Here is a 22,864-nt window from a genome sequence, read left to right as displayed (position 1 = left end):
CAACAATTTAGAGGGTTATCACAAGGTGGTTTTCTACACAAGTTGTGTTCGTTTCAGTGAGTTTGATCTGATAGTGTGAACATTTGCAGTCTGCGTTATGCTGCAGCATCCAGACCAGAAACTATAAGATGTGTTGGAATTTTCCTGCTCTGATCTCTTTTGTTTTAAGTGTGGTTGGGAAATCCTCAGGCTGAACTCAGATTAACTGAGCTCGCCTGGCAATTCTGAAGTATCTGCAGATGGCATTCATAATTTAAACCTTCTGAGATGTCAATACGACAACCTCACCGTACACTAAAATAAGACACTCTACAACACTCAACCACTTGCAAGACTCTCACTTTTTTATAATGCCATTCTTGGTTGGGATATGTCTGTTCTAAACCCTCAAAGAACAACTGCTCATACTTGTGGCCAGATTATATTGTAAATGGAATTAGGGGCACAAATTATTTCCCCTAGTGTTTCCTGACAACACACAGATAGAGAGGTCTGGAGCGGGAATGGATTCATTAAGGATCGAGATTACAGACAGCAGATAATGTTCATGAGTGGGTGGTTTGTGCGTCTCAGAAAGCCAGATGGACTGAAGAAACATATGACTGCAGAACCTGTGAAAATATATCTCTGTCTGGGTGAGCGTGCTGAAACACTGTGCTGATTGGGCCATCGGTTTGTGTTACTTATTTAATGTGTGATTCGCAGCCAGTAATATTTTTGATCAATCTCATCTCTGTTTGATGTCTCTCTAAGTCTCCACTATTTTAATATCATTTCATTCTACTCTGCTTTCATATAGTTCTCCCCTTGCTATAAGTGTCTCTCTCTTTGCTATTTGTGCTAAATTTGATATAGTAAATGTGCTGCAAATGTTAGCTCTTAAATAACAATCACAGTTATTAAAACACTTGCTTTAACGATAGTCATCACTATATTTAGTTAAACCACTTTCTTTTTTTTAACAAGCTACTCAAAAAATTTGATGTAGTTCTTGTTTTGCCTCAGGACTGGCATTTGGCAGATGCTTTTATCAAAAGCGACTCACAATGCATTCACATTTATCAATATACTGTATGTGTTGGATGCATTATTTATCATGACCATATTGGTTATTGGCTGATATTGGTCATTGATTGATTGATTGATTACTGTATTGGTAAATATTGGATATTAATCAGGTAATGTGCATAATTACATGTAATATAATTCTTATTCCAAATATTGTATGTTTATCATAGCACATTTGAGACCAGATTCACCTGCTTTTATGAACTATCCACCCATAATCCCACCCCCATAATAATACCATCCCCAGAAATCCTAATTTTGTTATAATGAGGATTTATTTTTTGTCATTGAAAAAATTTTTCCCCACTTTTGAATGAATGAATGAATTAGACATTTATATAGCGTTTTCATATGTACTACTGTACACCCAAATTGCTTTACAATCATATCAGGGAATCTCTCCTCAACCACCACCATTCTGTCCATTCTTTCATTTTAGCATATAAAACTACAGATTTTACAGACTATTTTATTATATATATTCTCTTCGTCCAAAGATTTATTTGAGTTTTTTTGATAAAATGGTATAGACCAGCATTCTTTGTGATCCGAACCTGGAGGAATTAATCTCAGTAATGTAGTCAGGAGGACAGAGGACCCTGCATTATTTCCCGTCTTTTCCGTCTTTTTTTCCTAATCGTTGAATTTCATTCTGTCACGGACACTGCACTGATTTTATGCTTTACATGCGCACAGTCTCTTTCTGTCTCCATCTGTCTGTTTTCTTTAGTCATTTTGTTCACTGTCATTTTTGCTTTCTGTTTCTATTTCTTCATATCCATCATTTATTCAATCACCTAAAACCTCAGAGGTCTGCCGGAGTCTGGGATGTTTCTCATGCTGTATCACCATGGGTTCCATAAACTCTGGGAAGAGCCGCAGGATTACACTGGTGGAACTTGGCGTGTTCGTTTTGGTTTTGCGGAGAGGTGGATAGGAAGGAGAGCCGGGGAGGGAGTGGTGGGAGGAGAATCAGATATCCTCCACTGAGACAGTGGCTTTACCCAGCAAAATTGCTAAATTATACAGGGCAGTCAGTTTAACTTCATCAGGAGAAAAAGACCAGAGAAGAAAACCAGGGGAGAAATAGAAAAAGGGTTTTCAAGACTTTATAGCCTTTATAAAGGGATAATATAGGGATATTTAAGCCTTATGTAGTTTGAATACTTGAATACTACTGTAGTTTGAAAATCTATGCATAGATAGATAGATAGATAGATAGATAGATAGATAGATAGATAGATAGATAGATAGATAGATAGATAGATAGATAGATAGATAGAAAAATGACCACATTGCACAGGAAGACTATTAATTATTGAGCTCATCTCTGTGGTGTGATCAATCAGTTTTAATGGATTTTGTTGACGGTCATTAATATAATTTATGAGTCCCTCTTTGTTTGTCCTCACATTATTTTACTGTCCTCTGTCTGTCTTTTCTTAGTGAGTTTGTGTCGTGGCTGATGGAGATCGGAGAGACCAATAACCCTGAAGAGGGGGTTCATTTGGGTCAAGCCCTCCTGGAAAATGGCATCATCCACCACGGTTAGTTCCATTTCCACTCTATACTGTATGCCATCATATTATATATTTGACTACATATTCTGACTTGCAACATGTCACTACTGGCTGAAAATGTATGCTGTATACCAAAAAAATAAATAAACTGGGATTCGCAAGGGAATAAATATAATCAAAATAACACTTACTAAAATAATTGTATTTGTTTACCTGCATATCATGTGTGACCATTAACATGCAAATGTATTGTTAAATTATTAAAATATAAACATAAAGTATTTAATATTTAGATATTAAATACCCTCTGTGGTGAAAATCAAACTTTCAGTGTTGTTTATATGTCTATGTGGTTTTTTTAATATGCTTTAACAAACCATGTGCAAATTCATGTCAACACCATTGAGTATTTTCTGCTTAAAACTGCAGTGAACCAAAGACAGTCAAAACGTGGTTTGAAATCGCTGGTGTTTCTGACGTCACAAACTACACTCTTAAGAAAAATAGTTCTAAACAGTACCAAATTAGGGTTCTTCAGCTTGTAACAATAGCAGAACCCTTTCCCTTTTTTTATAAGGTTCCATAAAGAACCATGCTTTGAAAGTGCTATATAGAACCTTATTGGTGTTATAAATAACCTTTTCAACAATATTTATTTTCATTACTATTAGTATATTATCTTCATATTATTAATATTATTAATATGTTTTTTTATAAATTATTTATTAATATTGTTTTTTTTTTTAATTCCTCTGTCTGCCTGGTCTTATATCTTGTTGCCTCTTTTTGGGTTATACACAAACAAATATAAAAAAAACAGCATGTTCTTGTTCATGTACTTTTATTTTTTATTGACATGGCAGATTGTAGCAAAAATGACAATGCTCTAATAACAGATGTTAGCTAAATACATTCATAAATAACAATTGACATTAAACACGATATAGATGTAATGAAGACCAAGTTCCAGTGAAATATCTTCACAATCCCCTATGATGTCTTTAAGTCCTTCATTATGTGTGTATTCTGAGTGGCAGTTTCTCTCTGCAGATGATGAGGTTATGATACGTGACAGCATCTGAAATACACAATTGAGTTTAGAGTTACATTGTGTCTCTTCAATTTGATCATGTAAAAACAATTATGTTCATGAAGGCATGGTATAGCTTTAATGTTTTTTTGTGACTAGGTTTGTTTAGGCATAAAGTCATAATTAAAAAGAAATCAAACAGTATGGATCATAAATTCCATATCTCTGTTACTTACTTTGTGGAGAAGAGAAGATGAGTATCCTTATCTGAACAGAGCTGCTCACACTACATGTTCTGTTAAAGTAAAAGAGAAAAAGACATGATTGTTAGGAAATGTTTGTTACAATTTTTAAAGTTATAATTTATAGACATTTTAAGAAAGAAATCACTTACCTGTTGAGAGTATGTTGACAGTCTGTGTAGTAACAGAGCTCCAGAAAATCGGTAATAAGGAGCCTCCACTCACTTGATCACCATTTTTGGTGATCAAAGATGAGTTTTAAGGGATACGATTATTTACTACAGGGGGACTTTAAGTAAATATTTTAGGTGCCAAAGGGGTTTGGCTGACGAAAAAAGTTTGGGAATCCCTGCTATATACAAACAGTTGACTCTCAAAAAAAAAAGTACAAAAAAATCTGTCATAGTTTACTTACCATCATGTCATTCCAAATCTTCTGCATAACACCAAAAAAAAAAAAAAAAAGATTTGACCAATATCTGTGTTTATTTGTTTATGAAATGGAAGTCAGTAGAGTCCAATGTAGCTTTGGACCCCATTGACTTAAAGAAAAGATTTTTTTTTTTTTTTTGGTGTTGTGCAGAAGAAAAAAAAGTCATACAGGTTTGAAACTACATGAGTGGGAGTAAACAGTGTCCTTTTCCCCCCTTAGTTAATAACTGTACAAATTAGAGGGATAGTTGAGAGTCTGATAATAATAGAAAACACATTATGCTACTCTTATAATTATGTAAAAATGTAGTAGGCTTACATCATATTGAACTAAAGGCAATTGGAGTTTTTTTTTTTTTTTTTTGTCATAACCATGACTATTGTCTTGTTTATTTCATAATCTGCTTAGCTCAAATAGTCAGTTGATGAGTTTCATCATCACCATTTGGGCTCTATTCATTCGTTAATGCAGATGGCTGATTGGACAAATAGCCCTCTTAATATTTCAAGTGCCCTGACATCATTGTTTTCAGGCCCTGAGGAACTCTGGGAGCGTCCAAGAGCAGATGGCTTTTTATAACTTTGACTATGTTTATGTGAAGAGTCACAAATATTCATTGCTTCACACCATGCTGTTTGTTTAATACTGAGGGAAATTTCTGGTCTTTTGCCTATACTATTTATTTAGTCATTTTTTGGGGGCAGTGGGGTCCAGTTCTGTGCAGACTCACAATATGGACTGTTTTTTTTTTAAAGAAGACTGGCTGGCTTTGAGCCAGGACTTCATGCTAAATCACTTTTCACTTCATCGCTTCCTAACAGGGAGAAATAAATTCAAGCATTAGGGCTCCCTATCCACTCGCTCGCATTTACGGCTTTGGTGAGAAAGATCTTTAAGCCTTTACTATTCGCTGAGAAGGATGAATTCATTTGGCAGAAAGAGCAGGATTACTTTTCACAAGCATGTTGGTGTTACTTGCATTTGTGCTTACATGGAGCTGAAAGCCTCTAAACTCAGATTATGAAGGTCCTTAAGAGTTTTTGTTGCCTTTTGTGTTATTTTTGTAAAACCTTTTAATACCAACAAAGATATTTAATCAGCCTCATTGTAAATAGTATATCGCCATGCACATGTTAAATTAATCAAAATAGAATATAAGCTATACGTTTTAAACCTTTACATTGCAGTGGTGATGTATTTATTTGAAACATAAGTGCTAATAAACAATGCAAAAGTTTTACACCTAAAGAAATCAATACTTTTACTGTTGGCAAATATTCACAATATGTGTGTAATCTTATAAGTAGACTTTATTCTTTATTGAGTATCCACATATACCATTTGAAATCATATGACCAGTCGAAATGCTTTATGCTACATACAGTAGTGCAATCTTCATAGCGCCAGTTATTGGACACTTTTGATAGTGGAATTAATTACAGCTTGAATTAACAATAGCAAATTAAATTATAAATTGTATATATCACATATACATTGTGTGCAAAAAAGGGTTTAAAAAATCTTATCACAAAAATGTCCTCTTCTACTAATTATTTTTGCGGGATGGCTTGTAAATTAACTTTTATTGCTATTATAGTTGGTAAAATGTGCATTTATTTATGTACACTAATATTTTTTATGTTTTGGAAAGAAGGCTCTTGTGCTCAACAAGGCTGTATTTATTTAATAAAAAAGTAAAAATAGTATTATTGTGAAATATTATTAAAATGTATTTAAAACAACATTTTCAGTGTTGCATCCTTCAGAAATAATTCTTCAGAAATAATTATAAAATGCTGATTTGGTGCTCAAGAAACATATCTTATTATTATCAATGTTGAAAACAGTTGTTTGCTTAATATTTTTGTATAAACCATGATGCATTTGATGCATAGAAAGTTCAAAAGAACATCTTGTAACATTGTAAATGTCTTTACTGTCACTTTTTAACAAATGTAATGCATCTTTGGCTGAATAAAACAAATTTCTTTCAAAAAACAAACAAACTTTTGAATGGTAGTGCGAACTTAAATTTATGTAGAATGACAAAACGCATTATTTGGATGCATTTTGTTGTAGTCTCAATTAAATCTCCACCCTTTTAAACTCATTCTAGTTACAGACAAGCACCAGTTTAAACCGGAGCCGGTGCTCTATAGGTTCCGCTATGATGACGGCACATACCACCCTCGCAGTGACATGCAGGATGTCATCTCCAAGGTAACTCAACCGGCTGTGCTCCGCTAAACGTCTCTTTTTGCCCCTTGGAAAAGTTGCACATACAATAACGAATGTCCTTCTTCCCTCAGGGTGTGAGGCTGTTCTGCCGACTCCATAGTTTATTCACACCGGTGATCAGGTAAGGAGCCAGTTTCTTAGTTCCACCTCATTACAGCTGTCTCTTGTCACACCAGCTCTACCAGGTGCGTTCGCGCCCCTGCCGTTTCTCCTTCCGCTCTAAAGATAGCACCTACAGGACAAAACAGGAGGCTGATAAGTGATGAGAAAAAACTATACTAGAGGTCTTATCCAGAATTCAGTTATTGATTATTTTATTTATGTTTGGGAGTATAACACCATCATTTTGTAACCGTTGTCTTAGTTCATAGAGTTGGGCATAGAGTTGTGTCATACTCCTATGTGTGTAATCAGTGTCAGAACTGCACTACAAATGAGTGGAAGCCTTAAATGTGAAACAGGTGCAGGTTGAGGTTTTGGCAGCTGACAGGCCCAAGGACATGAAATTCTGCATGCAAACACAAAGCTAATAGACTCTGAGGGCACGTTTTTTTGTTTCGGGTGTTCGGATTAATCCATTTTCCAATTTTCTGCTAAATTCTGCCATGCTTGTTGAAGGACTCTTGGGTTGTACTGCAAATATGCAAATATTATTAGAGTTGCAAGCCATTTTCTGGAGGGTAAAATGCATAAAATAGCTCTCATTTCAGTCTGTCAAAGCAAATACTGTTTACTTTGTGTGTGCACCTGTGCGTTTGCATTGCTAAATGTTGTCTACGTCTGTAAGGCTGGATATTTGATATGCATCAATTTTCCTATTTTTAAATTGGATATTTAAAATAATCAAATAATAAACAGTTATTTTTACTTTTCTATTATTTAATTAAATATGGATTTATTAATTGTTCAAGTAATAACAAAGCTTGTTTACGGCTGACAATCATGTTACTGAGTAAGCGTGTTCCCGGGTACATAGGATCACAGATATTGTTCCTCCACCATAAATCACCATCCAAATGCTTAAGTTTTATCTTCGAAATGCCATGCAAATTGATTTTTACAGACGCCCCCATGAGAAACAATTACTGTCCGAATAGGGCTTAAGAATGCCTACATGCCCACATTTCTCTACTATGTACTGAGAATCTCCTCCTTGTGGAGCTATAATTGGAGAATCCAGCTCTAGTTTAATTATCTGGTATTTCCTGCTGGTTGGAGGGGTTCTAGGGGGCTTCACACCCCCACCTCACCAATGTAATAATAATTTTAAAAAAACCTCTAACTTCTGCACCCAGGTTAAGTTACATTCCTGACATACTTAGAGAAGTAGAACAAAAAGAAAGTCAATATCTAAGAGTTTGAAAGATCTTGAGACAGAAGAGGATTTGAAAGGTTTGTTTGACTCCGCATACACTTTTCCTACAGATTTCAGTGCTCTTGTGCCAGACATATGACTGCCTGTGGTAACGCTGTTTACCCTCATTTGTCATGGTGACAGTTCTGGGTACAGCTACAGAGGAAAGGGCTGGCTCCATGTCTGTGGCGGTTAAATCATGGCAAAGCCTGTCCAGCCTCACACTTCTGGTCTGTGATTAAAACAAATCCTTATATAATCAGACAGAACCCATCACAAACACTTGAGGTGCAGAGGTTTTTTGAGAGAAAAGGCACATTTCATGTCATCTGGAGGTGCTTGATTGTGTAAAAATAGAATGGGGATGTAATTCTCAGAACTGTAAACAGCTAAGTTTGGCTTTGAGTGTGTGTTAGTTGTAGGGTGTGGGCCCTAGTCTAGCCCTCTGACCTAGCACAGTGAGTGTCCCCCAAGAGAACCCTGGCTTCATGGGAAAATCACTGCTTCATTTCATTTCCCGTGGTCTGGAAGCAGCCGCAATGCATCAGTTTGGCCCGTTCCAGGCCCTGGAGCTGGACCGAAGTGGGCTGAGAGACACCTGCTGACCTCTACTGGAGCAGAGAAACACGTTGTATGTCGAGAATATAGGCGTCTTGAAACACGTTTTTATATATATAATTTTTTTTACTATTTTTAACTTGACACACCATCTTAAATACGCAACAACAGTTACAGGGCACTCCAGAAACAGTGTGAGCTGCACACAGTGGCCAAGATGCCTTTTAAAATAGTTCTGGCTTTAGCAGTGTCCTTTGAAGGGCCTAATTTTGAATTTAGAATTTACTTTTCCAGGAACCATGGTCAAGTCTTCCATTCTGTCATGTCTTCACGCATCCCAGAATTGACAATTGGCACTGATTTGCCCACTGATTCATCCAATGGCTTTAGGTGGTGGCAAGCGCCTTTTGTGTTTTGAGTGGGACGTTGAATCATTAACTCAACGATTGATTAAAAATAACAGCTGGAAAAAATATTTTGTTCAGATTAATTTACTGATTTGATTTTAATTCACTGATTTGTTCACTGATTAGTTCACTTTTAATGGCTTTAGGTGGCGACGGGGGTCTTTTTTTGTGTTTTGAATGAGACATTGAATCATTAACTCAATGATTCACTAAAAATAAGTCATTCACGGCTGAAAAAAATATTCATTTACGGATTTATTCAATGGCTCTCATTTGTGCACCCATATAATCTTAGCGTACATGGTAAACAGTTTTGACTTGCTGTCCGCTATGGAGGGGCTTGAAGAGTGAGGAGCTGGTGAAATACAAAAAGGAGGAGAGGGGGAGGAGGAGGGATGCTGATATAACTGACGCTGGGAAGAAGAGGCTAATTTTGGTAGTAATTTAGGGTGAGTTCAGGTTAATTGGGACATTTTTTGCCGTTGAGACGATAAAAAGTGTCCCAATCAACCTGAATTCACCCTAGAAGATTAGGTGTACTCCTCCCAAAATGGTTTAATACCTTCACTTAGGTGGTGACGAGGCGTTTTATGTGTTTTTTAGTGAGACATTGAATCATTAACTCCATTCATTAACGATTCATTAAAATAACAGCTGTTTTTCAAAACTGAAAAAAGCTATCAAACGAAAGGAAGGACTTTGGTAAACCCAGGAGGGTTTCATTGTGTAAACTGTAATTTGCACGGTGTCAGTATACTAATCAGAGCACCACTGCTAAAAATATCAAAACTAAAAAAATGTTAGGAGGAGAAAATCTTGTCAACTCCAAACACGGACTAGTCAATTAGTTTACCATCATGTCCCATTATTTGCTTAAACCTTCTGTCACTTAATATCTAAATTCGGTAAGACTTTATTTTGATGGTCCCCTTTAGACATTCTTTTGAATTCTTTTGCACCTACATGTCAATTAACGCTCATTAAAGTCTGCTAACACTTTGCTATGGTCCCCCAAGAGACATTCTACTGACTAAAAGTAACTTTTCATGTACATCAACTTATTCTACTAACCTGAACCCCTTATTCTACTAACTCTAACCTTACCCCTAACAGTCTACTAATACTCTAATAGGAGTTAGTTGACATATAGGTGCAGTGTTACTTATAGTCAACATAATGTCTAATGGGGACCATCAAAATAAAGTGTAACCCTATAAATCCACTCTGCAGAGACAGAAATGTCTGCTTTTAGTTGTCCCAGATCAACTTTGTTTCACTTTTTTGTTACAGAATATGTTGAGGGTCATTAATCGGTCAAACATTGTGACTCCTGTGCAACCCTAAAATAAATTCAAGGTAAAGCACTTGTTTGGGCTTCAAAGAAATTGAGGGGAAAGGGTTGTTTTGATGTGAAAGCCCAGAACAGCTCTCTCAAGAGCTTTTAAAGCGGATGCAAGTCAAGACAAAGGTTAACAGTTAACTTGAAATGTGTGTCTCTTGAGGCTACTGTAAAGAGGAGACATTTTTGAACTGGTCAAGTCAAACGTTCCTTGTTTTCCACACAGGGATAAGGATTATCATCTACGAACGTATAAATCGGTGGTTATGGCCAACAAGCTGATCGACTGGCTGATAGCACAGGTAATACTTGATACTGTTTTATAGACCGACTGGAAACACAGTGACCTCCATTGGAAATAAGACACGTGGAAAGAATAAAGCAAAAGTAGTAGATGTTTCCTAAACTGGCCGGATAATCTCAAATGAGGTTGAAGTGAACTGTAAAAATAAACCTTCGCCTAGCCGCATAGTCTAGTTCTGTCCACTTAAAAACAGACGAATCACTATGAGACTGCAGATTTGGATTAAATTTGAAGTGCGGTTCGGATATTTAGAGGAAACTTTCACATTCATGCAAGTGTTCAATAAGATGATATATTGTGTTCGACCATGAAATTATTACCAGGCGGTCAAACCAGCTAACAAAAATAAGTTCTAGGAATGTTTTGCTAATGTACCCATTAAGTTCTAAAAACATTATTCCTAAATGTTGTACTGAAATGTCCAGTTTTTTAAATGTAAAAAAAAAAAAATCTTGGTTATGTGAACATTAAGGGGGCATTCCAATTTATAATTTTTTTAAAGCAATTGATTCTACAATTTTTCGTAAAAAAAAAAAAAAAATGTTATGCGAACATCCAACTAAACGTTTCAGGTAAAAACATTCCATGAACAATGTATAAATTATGTTGTTGCGATCACTTTTTTAGAATATTCTTAAAGACCAGATAACTTTTAACAAATGTTTTATTAACGTTATTAGAAGAACATTTGTTCATAACTTTGAGAGAACCTTGCCACATCATTAGCTAAAGTTCTGATAACATTCCCTGCTAGCTGGGAAGTGACCCTTCAGAGTTGTTGTAGTGTTTGTGTGAATTAAATATGGTTTTCTGAAGCTCAAGCTAGGGTGTGTGACATTTTGTCCGCTTGTAAGTAGATAAAGAGAGTGGCACTTGTCTTTCTCTCCTCTGCAGGGTGACTGTCGAAGCAGAGAAGAGGCACTGATCTTGGGGGTGGAGCTGTGTGACAATGGATTCATGCATCATGGTATGATAGCTGTTTCATTGTCTCTCTGTTTTATTTCCTCTGTGTTTTTGTGTTTCTGTCTGATTGTCTTTTTTTGTCATATCTTAACTCATCCCAAGTGTCAACCAGGATATTTTAAGCATAAATCAAAGAAAATATAGTAAGGTTTATACTTTAAAGCAACAGCAACAATGACAAAAATACAATTTGCAAATGGGATAGGAAAAATAAAGTATTCATTATACAAGTAACAGTGATTTTGATTCATCTCAGTGACTTTTTTGACTCACCAAAAAAAAAAAGAAAAAAAAAAAGTTAATATTCTTTTTCTAATTTATATTTATTAACTGATTTGCAAATTGATTCATTCACTGGTGACGATTCATTGAAAAAACAGACGTTCAATACTCAAAAAAAAGCAATTACACGAAAGTATATGAGAATATAAAGATTTGTGCACAAATATATGTGTTCAGATTAATTTACTGATTTGTTCATGGATTCATTCATTGATGTGTTCACTGATTCATTTTCTGAATCGTTCAGTCAATGTCTTTAGGTGGTGGTGACAAGTGGCTTTTTTGTCTTTTGAGTGAGACATTAACTCAGTCTTTCATAAAAAAATATCAATCTTTCACAACTGAAAAAGCAATCAAACAAAGTGATGAATGAGAATGATTCGTTCACTAAATACTGCTACAAAATAACATATCACACGCTTTTGCTTCTTTATTTTGTTTTTAGAATGTTTTAAATGAAAAACATGACGAAAAATGTTGATTAAGAAAATGTAGTGTATGAGCTTAATTCACATTGCAAAACTTTTCCTCTAACTGGATTCTGCACATTCTCTCTCTTGACAACAGCCTTGACCTTCTCCACAATCCATGTTTGACTGGCTTGTTGTCATGGCAACTGTTTGTTTGCAGGATTCGGGTCTCATTTTCAGGGCACTTGATGCCAAAGTCCACATCATGCTTGTGTGACTCATTTATAGTCTATCATGGGCTGTTACTTAAAGCCTGCAATTCAGTTTCATACGTGGCCAACTACCAACAAATTTATGGAACGTAATAACTAGACTGGCACTTTCATTTTTTGGCTTTGAATGTGATCATGGCATTCACCCATTTAAGCTGGTTCACTTGGTTGTGACCATTAAAGCTAATTCAGAGTTATCTAATCTTGCCCATAGAAGTGTGGAGAACACTGGACCTCTTTTTCTCGTTGGGGGTATTTTTTACTACAAAAGTGAAGGGATTGTTTAGAGCCCATGTTGCCCTGGTGACAGATTGAAATCCTGGCCTGTTCCTTTTCTCGGGAACCACTTTCCAAAGAAAAGGCTTCCCCTCTGAATCTCTCTGTACAGCTCTTGTCATTCCAGTACATTATGTGTTGCTCTCTTCTGTGTGGTACACAAATTCAATTTACACATCAATTTGATCCTCACAACAACAAAGAAGTTGCTATAATGTTGCTTTTTGCTGAATCAGTTATAGGACGACTTTAAACAAGATGCTGAAGTGAAATGAAATTGAGTAGTTATAAAATAACAGTAATGTAAGGTTAATATAATATAAATATAATATAACATAGTATATATATAGTTGTGACACCACAGGACATGTCAATATCCCAAAAGTATTTCATGTCAGCTATGCAGGTTACATTTAGCACTACTGAATGAGCATCAGGTATTATTTGTTCTTAAACACCTTGCTTTTGTCTTTTCGCAGTTTTGGAAAAAAGCGAATTTAAGGATGAGCCTCTTCTGTTCCGCTTCTTCGCCGATGAGGAGATGGAAGGTTCCAACACCAAACACAAACCCATAAAACACGATCTAAAAATAGTGGAGAATGTCATCGCCAAGTCGCTGCTGGTGAGAGATGTCGTCTGTAATCGCCTACAGCTGATGCCACTTACAATAGCGCATGTTGGCGTGAGCCCATGTGGTTTTCATCCACTCGCATGGGGCTTTTCTGCTTCGCCACGTACGGGGGGTCTGAACTCGGGCCAGTTTTGACTCGAGAGTCTTCACCAGTAATTATGCTTGACTGTTCTAAACCAGTCTCTAATTACATTTAAACATGAAGTCAACTGGTTTGACAGTGTAGGCCCACGAGAGACTGAAATTCACATTCTAGGAGCGCCTCCAAAGCATGAATCGTAATAAAATATTACTGCATGCATGACACAACAAAATCAAACACTTAAGTCATGATAACTGTGAAATGTCTACTCTGATTTCAGATAAAGCCAAGTGAAGGAGGTTATGGCTTCAGGCTAGAAGATCGAAACAGAGTACCCATCGTCAAATCAGTGGAGAAAGGTTCCCATGCTGAGGTGCGTGTGTTACCTTTGTGTGGGTGATTTTAACAGGAGTTTTGACAGGAGCTTGATTAGCTGATTCAGGTGTGTTTATTTGGGGTTGAAGCTGAACTCTGCTGGACAGTGGTCCTCCATGAGCAGGACTGGACACCCCTGTGATATGCTGAAAACTCCCAAAGTCAGCTTATTGAATTAACCCGTTGTCCCAGGTTACATGCAAACCAATAACCCAGCAACACAATTAAAGTTGACAAGACTTTATTAAAAAATCAGGTTATTCCCCAGTAGTGATTTATTAAATATGAATCATTCCATATTGGTTATGTGTTATGTGAGATGTGATGTTGAATAAATAAGCAGTGTTTTGACTGTACCGCATCTACTTCAGCTACACAAGATGAGAACACATTTTCTTGGGTCAAGAAAGATTTGGATTTGGCGATATATTTCTTCCTCCCCTACCACGATATGGTAGCACTTAAATATGCAGTGTAAATAATGCAAGTGTGCTTTCCTGTTACCTATCACACATGCACACTTCAATAAGACAACAGAACGCAGGTTATACATGCCAGGTGAAATCGGGGTAAGGGCCAAAAATCTAGTTGTGTCAATTGGTTAATTCTTAAGCCATTTATGACCACATGCATTGTCTGCTTATTAAGCATAACCGGGTCACGCTCACTGTGGTTCTCAATTGGTTTTCTTCAAGAGCCAGATTTCACTTTGGATAATAAGAGGTGATCCAATATTTTATCATACAAAAGTAAAAAAGAAAATGTTCTGAAAATGATACAATACAGCATGAAGCCCCAATAAACTAGGGTTTAGCCGTTCTAAAATCATTGTAATCCACAGCTTCATACATTCAAAATATATCTGGCAAAGTTTTATAAAATAAACACACAGCAACAGTTAAGAACTTGTGGGTAACAAATAATTATTATTTTGCCAAGAAATGTAGTTCTTCTGTAAAGCCAATCATAATCGAGCTCCAGAACAATCCATTTTGTAAATAATTATTTCAATATTGATTTAATTGAATGCTTAGTTAAGCATAATGCTTAGTTAATGCTTAGTATGCTACAGGCTGAATGGTAAAAGTGACCATTTGAAAAAAAAAATTGTTTTCCAGTTTTGATAATGGCATGTCATGCAAACTGTTGGCATAGTCCATGTTTGCATAAGAAGTGTTTTCTCCTATCTTTACAGGTTGAAAAGCCTATTCATTTGGCTTTCATAACTAAGCTTGATTCATATGCATTTTGTTATTTTGTTATATAAAGCATAGTTTTTCTCTGCTGTCCGTAACCCTATCAGACTAGACCTGCGGCCCATTGTGTAGGTCACAACCCACCTGTTTTGCCTTCAGCATTTCTACTCAGAAATACATGTGAGAAGCCTAGCCTTTATATTCACATCAAGTCTAAGCATAGTAAAATTTGAAAAAAATAAACAAAAATAAAATAAACAATAGTGAGGAGGGGTTTTAATGGGAAAATGTACACCCCTGTTGTCAAGCTCATCTTACACTCTTAAAAATAAAAGTTCCAAAATATGCTTTTGATGCCATTGAAGAACCATGTTTGGTGCCCCAAAAAACATTTCAGAGATCTTAAAATAAAATAAAAATTAGTGTGAAGAACATTGTAATAATCTAAATAATCATTTTCCACTATAAAGAACATTTTGTGCAATGGAAAGATTCCATTGATGTTAAAGGCTCTCAATTGAACCATAATGCCAATAAAGAACCTTTATTTTTAACAGTGTACTGTAGGTGTTGCTCGATCTGACCAATTAGGCATTTAAACATCAATTGAATCCCTAAACCTTCACAATTAGCACTCTTTATTTGAACTTAATTTGTGGTAATTAGCATTTTGATGTGTGCCTTTGTAGGCTTATAACAGAAATAGACATCAAATCATGCCATTCTTGAGGTTCCCTTTTAGTGCTTTAATATGTTTGATCTGTTAGATCAAACTCTGGTAAATGTGGTGAAGTGAACTTCTCAGTTTTGACATAGAGAGAGTAATGCTACCCAGACCTGAAGTAACTTGTGCGTCACAGTACGGGATCCATGCTGCATTGCATGTGGATCTGCTCTGTATGTTTCCAATGAAGAGCAGAGTGAAAAAATTAAAAAGGAAATAAAATCCAGCTGTGCACTTACATAGATGAAAAGCTGTCTCGTAAAAATAGCAAAAAAGGTTTGTAACTGATAAAGAGACAGTGGCAGAGAGAGAGAGAGAGAGGGGGGAGGTATAATAGAGGAAAGTGAATGAAAAAAAGGAAGGAGAAAGCAACGAAAAATAAGAAAAGCTGCCCAACCATTTTTCTCAATGGAGAGGAAAAACATGAGCCGGACACAGAAGACTGTGCATTTTATTGTTGGAGGAGAATGGTTATATTTATAGCAGTCAATAGACGTGTCCAATCCATTCAGTGAAGCACAGAATGAATGGATTACATCCACTTGAGAGCTCAGAGTAGGAAGTTGCACATATGGATGAAAGGATTGAACTGTGCACCTGTGAAATGAAATTTAAATCTATGTATTCATCCATCCAATCACACAGAAGATATATAGATTAACCCTGAAACCTAGAAATGTATGAATATTTAATTAGATATGATATTTAAATAGATAGATATGAAAGACATAATGCTCAGAAACAGTATTTTTCTGATTTCTCAGAACAAAAGGCTCTTTTTTAACCTTTTTTAAAATGACTTTTAAGCAATTGGTGTCAGGATTATTTTAGTTGATGTATGAAATTGATTAACACAGGTATAGTTCATCACATCAACTTCATCCAATGAGATAAGAAGTGAAATCTAGGTCTAAAATGTGAAATTATCTAGGTAAAGAGCTTATTTGATGTTCCTGTGTGTCTCTTTTGCAGATGGCTGGTCTGGAAGTGGGGAAAAAGATCTTTGCCATTAATGGGGACCTGGTCTTCTTGAGACCTTTCCAGGAGGTGGAAAACTTCCTAAAGCAGTGCTTCCACAGCAAAGGTCCACTCAGAGTACTGGTCAGCACCAAACCCAGAGAGTGAGTGGAAAACCTCTCGACTCCTATGATCGAAAGACTTCATAACACCTGAACTATCTTGCCATACAGGCTATAAAGCCTGATATAAATTAAAAAAAGAACCCTGCCAGATAAACATCCTTTTATTGATTAATATCAGCTTGATATTTAACTGCAAATCAGAATACACAACACACGTGGAGCAGTGGCTGGAAAATGTGACCTTTTTAGCGGCCAAATTGATGTCTGTGTGTCTATCTGCTCCACAGAACTGTGAAGATCCTAGACTCTGCAGACGGATTGGGCTTTCAGATCCGAGGATTCGGCCCATCTGTGGTGCATGCGGTTGGCAGAGGTAAGAGCGAACAGAGAGAAAGGAAAAACTGGGCTGGGCTACAGGAACTTACTTATGCCCTTTATCCTTCTGTGTTTTTGAACCTCAGCTGGATCACAGCTGGAGCTGTAGGTACAGGACTGGACTTGAGCCAGACTGGAAACTGCATCACACGCGCACACACACACACACACACACACACACACACATCGATATATAAATAGAAAGACTCGTCTCACTTCCTACTGTATCTGAGGAGAATTTTTATCAAACATGGTGAGAGATGAATGAAAAAGGAGCTTACACTGTCACTCCTGAACAGAACAAGAGATAGAAGAACACTCCGCGCTTCACACCAAACCGAAGCTGCTTGCATCAATAATGTGTCATTGCATGATTTGTGCAAATCCAAATTCTGGATTAATCCAATTTATTTGATTATTTTAGGGGTGAGAGACCATATGGGGTTTGAAGTCTGACTAATTCTGGTGGAAAACCGACATATTGCTAAAGCCATTATTTCAGCCGATATTAATCATTTTTCAGTTATCGGCATCGGCTGCTCATATGCAGGGCATTTCTTTTGACAGTGCTGAGAACGTGTTCTTTATTCGGAAAAAAATATGATTCCCAGTGTGCACAAACTTACCAGATTATTAATTGCACTGTTGGTTAGAGAGTTCCTATCTAAAGATTTTTTTATCAAAGTCAAATAACTTTTTGTAATAAATGACAAATAACATTGAAATAACTTTCAAATTGATTCATTTTCAAATTATTCCTAATTAGAGTAAATATTATCTCAAATAAATATACATTTATTTAAAGAAATTATGCATTTGTTATTTACTGTCTTTAAATTAAATATTGTGATATCATAAATATAGTGTGATGTCATATATCTGCTTTATATTGGCCACCGGCCACCATGCTCTCTAGATATCAGCATCAGGCATCAAAACAACCCATCTCAGTTGACCACAAGTTTTAACTAGCTTAATCTGCAAGACATCATTAGTGAACCAGTTTAGCCAGAATGGCTATTTTGATGGCTGACATGTCTTTGGAGGGTGAGGGTTTAGAGAAATGCCATGTGTTTGAAGTCTTGTTAACTGGCCTTGTTAACTTGTTAACCACCCTCCTCAAGGTCTCTTAGAAGGTCAGCCTGGTATGCCTATAAGACCGACATAGTGTGCAGGCATGCCGCCGAATAAGCTTTACCCACCAAAGCCTTCAGGGATGATGCAGACTCAGGGGAGAGATTGTTAGCTAGCGTCTCTTCCATCTTAGGCATCTCCCCATAACCATGTCAGTCCCAGGATGGAGGAATAGTTGGAAGTCAGAGAGCTGAAGACACAAAAAGATACTGGTGTCCTCCACAATCTCGAAACCTCGGTGTGAAAAAACTGCAGGCCCCGACAAGGAGGTTGCGATCGTGAGGGCAGGAAGCATTTGTCCAGCTTGCTTTTGGGATGAACGTCCTGCTTCCTGGCAGTCTATATTTAACCTGGCCTCAGCACGAGTCACAACCAGGAATGTCAGGTGGCGAGTCCTCAACATCTCCTGCATCGATGCTAACAATATCCAACTCCTCAGAGCTGGGTAACTGCAGCACCGGTGCCTCACTCGGGGTGGAAGAAACCGCAGACCGTGCTTCCAGACCCTGAGATAATGCACTGAATCCAGTAGGTGAGGGTAGAGAAAAGGCAGTGCCCGTCTCTAACCCCTCTGTTAGATCCATTTGCGAACCCCATGACCTGAATCATCTCTCTGGCTTAGCAGATGCGGGACCAGAGCCGCGAGACACACGAATCTGGGCGCCCTCCACAAAGAAAGCTGTCGTGAGAGCTGTTCACAATGCACACAGTCGGCTCCATCAAGAGCTGACAGGGCATTCTCCTCTCCCAAACAAAGTGTATGTCCCCACCAGTGATGTAGCGAGGGCAGGAACACACAATTTGTTGTTTGCTTGCCATAATACACTCTTTACATATACAGTATATATATATTTAACAATATGAAAGAGACAGACAACACCAAATAAGTCACACGATTTCACAGAGAGTTCTTGTCGAAGACTAGTTTGGATATGCTTCACAGGCGGGTAACGTCATGACCAGGAAACTATGACGTTCCGTCACACCATTGAACTATTTTACACGTGCTTCACAACGCAATCATACAGAGTCGTTCCCACAGCGTTGAATTCTCAGATGCAGTGCAATTTCCTTTGAAAGGCAACAGCACTGACTAGCATAAATCGTGGAAGGTATAGACATTTATGCTAGCCTAAGCAATTTTTTTCAGCAGGTAGTACCATAAGGATTTGAGTTTCTCCTCCCACATTTAGAAGGTCGGCTGCTCCTTCAAGTGATTGCTGTTCATAAGCTCAGCGGGGAGTTATGATAATTATTACCCTGCCTAATGTGCTTGCTTGTTCTTAAAAATTGCTTTTGCCTGAGTTTCACTGGCTGCAGGAGGGAGAGAGCATTTACTCAGAAAAAGAAAATGCAGCGTAAAGACTTCAGACCTTGAAATGTGATTAGAGAAACAGGGGCCTTTTACAGAGGCATGCACTTTTAATACAGAAAGAGATATTCAGTATAAGCTCTGTGTTTGTTTAGGAGATTATGCAAACAATCTATGAATATTTAGTCTCTCCTGTTAAACTTTAAATGTCTGCCTGGCCTTCAGACAACTTTTATAGGAACCACACATCATCTACAGATAAACAGCTCCTGATTTTACTGATGTGTTTTGCTTTTCTGAAAACTAACTAGAGTCACATTCATTTCAGTTTACAGTACCACCTGCTGTAATGCAGAAAGTGGCGCCCTTGCCAAGTGGATCTGTCTGTGGATCTTAACCTTGGGGTCAAACTGTTTATGTGATGTGCTTGACTAGCATTTGGATATGAACTTTAAAAGAAGATTAACCTCAGAGAAAATCTTGTCCATTATTCATGCTCTGCTTATGCATAGATTTAGTGGTTATTTATGGGTCTGTTTGTAAAAATGAGATTGTGTGTTTTAGAAGATTTCCAACGCATTCTCATCCTAGGGCGTCATATACTGACACTTTTGACATTTCGTCTACATCCAACGCACATGGCACCCTTTAGCGTCAATATGACACGCACAGAGCTTTGTTCGGTTTTGGGTAGGTTTAGGTCTGGGGTAGGGTTAGACCGCTAGGAGGCGCCTTCTGGCCCATCTCTATCTGCGTCTCATATTGACGCTAAAGGGTGCCATGTGCGTTGGATGTCGACGAAATGTCAAAAGCATCAGTATATGACGCCTTGGGATGAGATCGGGCTGAAGATTTCTGGTGATTCTCCCTTACTCATTTTTGTATGCACACTCAAAAACATGGCTCTGTTCCAAAAACATACAACCTTATCATTAAGTAATCAATTTGAGATGCTTTACATGGGCAACCACTCAATGTCACACAAATAGCACGTTAGCAAGTTAGTATTTTGCTAAGCTAATGGCTTGATGGTCTTGAAGTACTTGAAGTAAATAAGCACACAAATAACACATTGAACACTCACTATAGTTTAGCCTACATGTTGCCAATTAAGTTAGCATGTTGTTAAACTAATGGCATGAAACTGTAGTTAACATAATACATAGCACACACAGATAAGAAGTAAAATTGTAAACAAATAGCACTCTGCAGGGGATAATCTGTAGTTAGCATGTTGCTAAGCTAATGGCACTAGTCTCGTTAGCAGAAAAATACTTCTGGGATTATGCTATTCTATCTTTAGAATTAGATATCTTAAGCCGGGTGCACACGGTGTGATTTTGGCCAAGATTTGGTCGTCTGAGACAAATTTAGCAAATCCTAAAAGATTTCTCTGATCCTAGGCTAAAATTCTTTGATCGTTAGTTTGACATCCCGATTAATGACCGTTGCGATCAAATTTTGTCTCTGACGAAATTCTGGCAATGTCAGAAGATTTTACTCACAGTCCTGCAGTGTGACCTCTCCTACGACGACCGTCAAATTGTCTTCGTTTTTCAAGACAAGCCATGACCTTGTCATGAGGGATTTCTTTGTAGCCACCATTTCAATCCCGCGTGTAATGCAGCTCACATCACCGAAAGTGTTATTGATTGAAGATGTAAAACTCCAGACAGGTTTTCTTGCGTGCGTCCGTTTTTAACACGTCTTGACTGTCGTACAGTCTGACATTAATGACAACTGAGATCCTACAGTGTGACGTGGCTTACAGCGATGATCATGTTCGTACAGTCTGACAAGCAACAATCGTAAAGGACTATTATAAATCGCACAGTGTGCACCCGGCTTTAGCAGACAACACAATTAAGTTGTCTACCTTTTAAAACAGCTGTTTCCTCTCTTCCTGTTTCTCAAAAGGCACCGTTGCGGCAGTTGCAGGCCTTCACCCAGGCCAGTGCATCATTAAAGTGAATGGTATCAATGTGAGCAAAGAAAGCCATGCCAGTGTCATTGCCCACGTCACGGCCTGCAGGAAGTTCCGACGACCCACACAGGTGAGAGTGCAAGCATCCCTCAGCCCCTCCATAAGTGCACTATTCCTGATCCTTAAATATCTAGAAAGCAAAACAAAGTGCATAGCAAAATTGTTGAACTTTGTGATCCGGTCTGGGTCATGGTCCAGCAATAATAGCAGTAATGCTCCTTTTGAGGGCTAGAAGGCGGCTAGGAAACTGGATGGGGGTGTGCGGGATATGGGTTAAGGAATGGGCCAGGCAGGCCTGTGTTGAAGGGTAATAAAGGACAGGCTTGGCAAAGGCTGAAGTAGGACGGTGTGGTTGGCACGCTGGCTGGACTCTGGTTTTCATCAGGCATGGAAAAAGAAAGCGGGGGGGTTGCCCACCCTCCTACTAAGCAGGGATTTGCGGCCCACCATCAAGAGGAGTCTTGCATCTCAGTTGGTTAAAACAGCAGAGGGAAATTTTGGGGAGAGACATTGACAGAAGAGGACGTGTGGTGGATGTGCTTTAGACTGTTAAATGCATAAAGGCTGCGATATACTCCCAGTTAAGTTCTTTTTCCCATTGAAATGACTGGATTTCGGCTGCGAAAATTTGCAGAACAAAGTTAAATGCGCTGCTCGCTTTCTTCTCAATAACAAAGTAACCACACAATTAAAATCACAGCCATGAGAAAACAAAGCATCTGATCATAGCGACGTGGATATGTTTGCACCAGCTCTGCATTTCTGAATTCCAGTCACATTTATTCATATAGCACTTTATACAATAGATTGCTTTAAAGAAAACAGCTTTACAGTATTAAACATGAAAAAACAGTGTCAGTGTTGCTTTCAACTTAGAAATTAGAATTACAACTTCAGTTTCCTCTAAAGCAGCTCTCCAGTGTGTTCATGTATTTACTCATGTCTGACCTCAATGAAAGAAATGAACCGGAGAACGGGAGAAGATTTACATTTTAATGAATGCAGAGTAGTTCGAGGTTAGATTGAATGGTAGTTCAAAGGTGTTTTCAGCCGCAGTTAACTTTTGTTGAAAGTTTGCTTCAGGAGGCTGTTTTGAACTTGTTTCAAACTCGTTTCATTTTGGCCTGATGAAATTACGTCACACCAGTTCGTTCTTTGATTTCGCTTGTAATATATCAGCCTTAATGGGAAGCCATGTTCACATTCAGTAAAATCACAAAACTGAGGCCCTCGGTTAGAGCATGATAATGCTTGTAACAATTAAAAACCTAAA

At 37.6% G+C, this 22,864-nt stretch overlaps 1 protein-coding gene across 1 annotated transcript in view; it reads left to right on the top strand.

Annotated features, from left to right (window-relative positions):
- Positions 1–22,864, top strand: part of prex2 (phosphatidylinositol-3,4,5-trisphosphate-dependent Rac exchange factor 2) — a 145,956-nt gene that overhangs the window by 57,886 nt on the left and 65,206 nt on the right. The window contains exons 11-20 of the mRNA XM_084398619.1: positions 2,515–2,615; positions 6,410–6,513; positions 6,603–6,652; positions 10,416–10,491; positions 11,388–11,460; positions 13,176–13,318; positions 13,690–13,782; positions 16,677–16,825; positions 17,074–17,159; positions 21,525–21,661. Of these exons, the coding sequence (XP_084254745.1) occupies positions 2,515–2,615; positions 6,410–6,513; positions 6,603–6,652; positions 10,416–10,491; positions 11,388–11,460; positions 13,176–13,318; positions 13,690–13,782; positions 16,677–16,825; positions 17,074–17,159; positions 21,525–21,661 (1,012 nt within the window). The remainder of the gene's footprint in view (positions 1–2,514; positions 2,616–6,409; positions 6,514–6,602; positions 6,653–10,415; positions 10,492–11,387; positions 11,461–13,175; positions 13,319–13,689; positions 13,783–16,676; positions 16,826–17,073; positions 17,160–21,524; positions 21,662–22,864) is intronic.

This window comes from Rutilus rutilus (genome assembly GCF_951802725.1).
Source record: "Rutilus rutilus genome assembly, chromosome: 24".
NCBI lineage: Eukaryota > Metazoa > Chordata > Actinopteri > Cypriniformes > Leuciscidae > Rutilus > Rutilus rutilus.
Note: the sequence above shows the minus strand (reverse complement) of the source record. Positions and strands in the feature narration are given on the sequence as shown.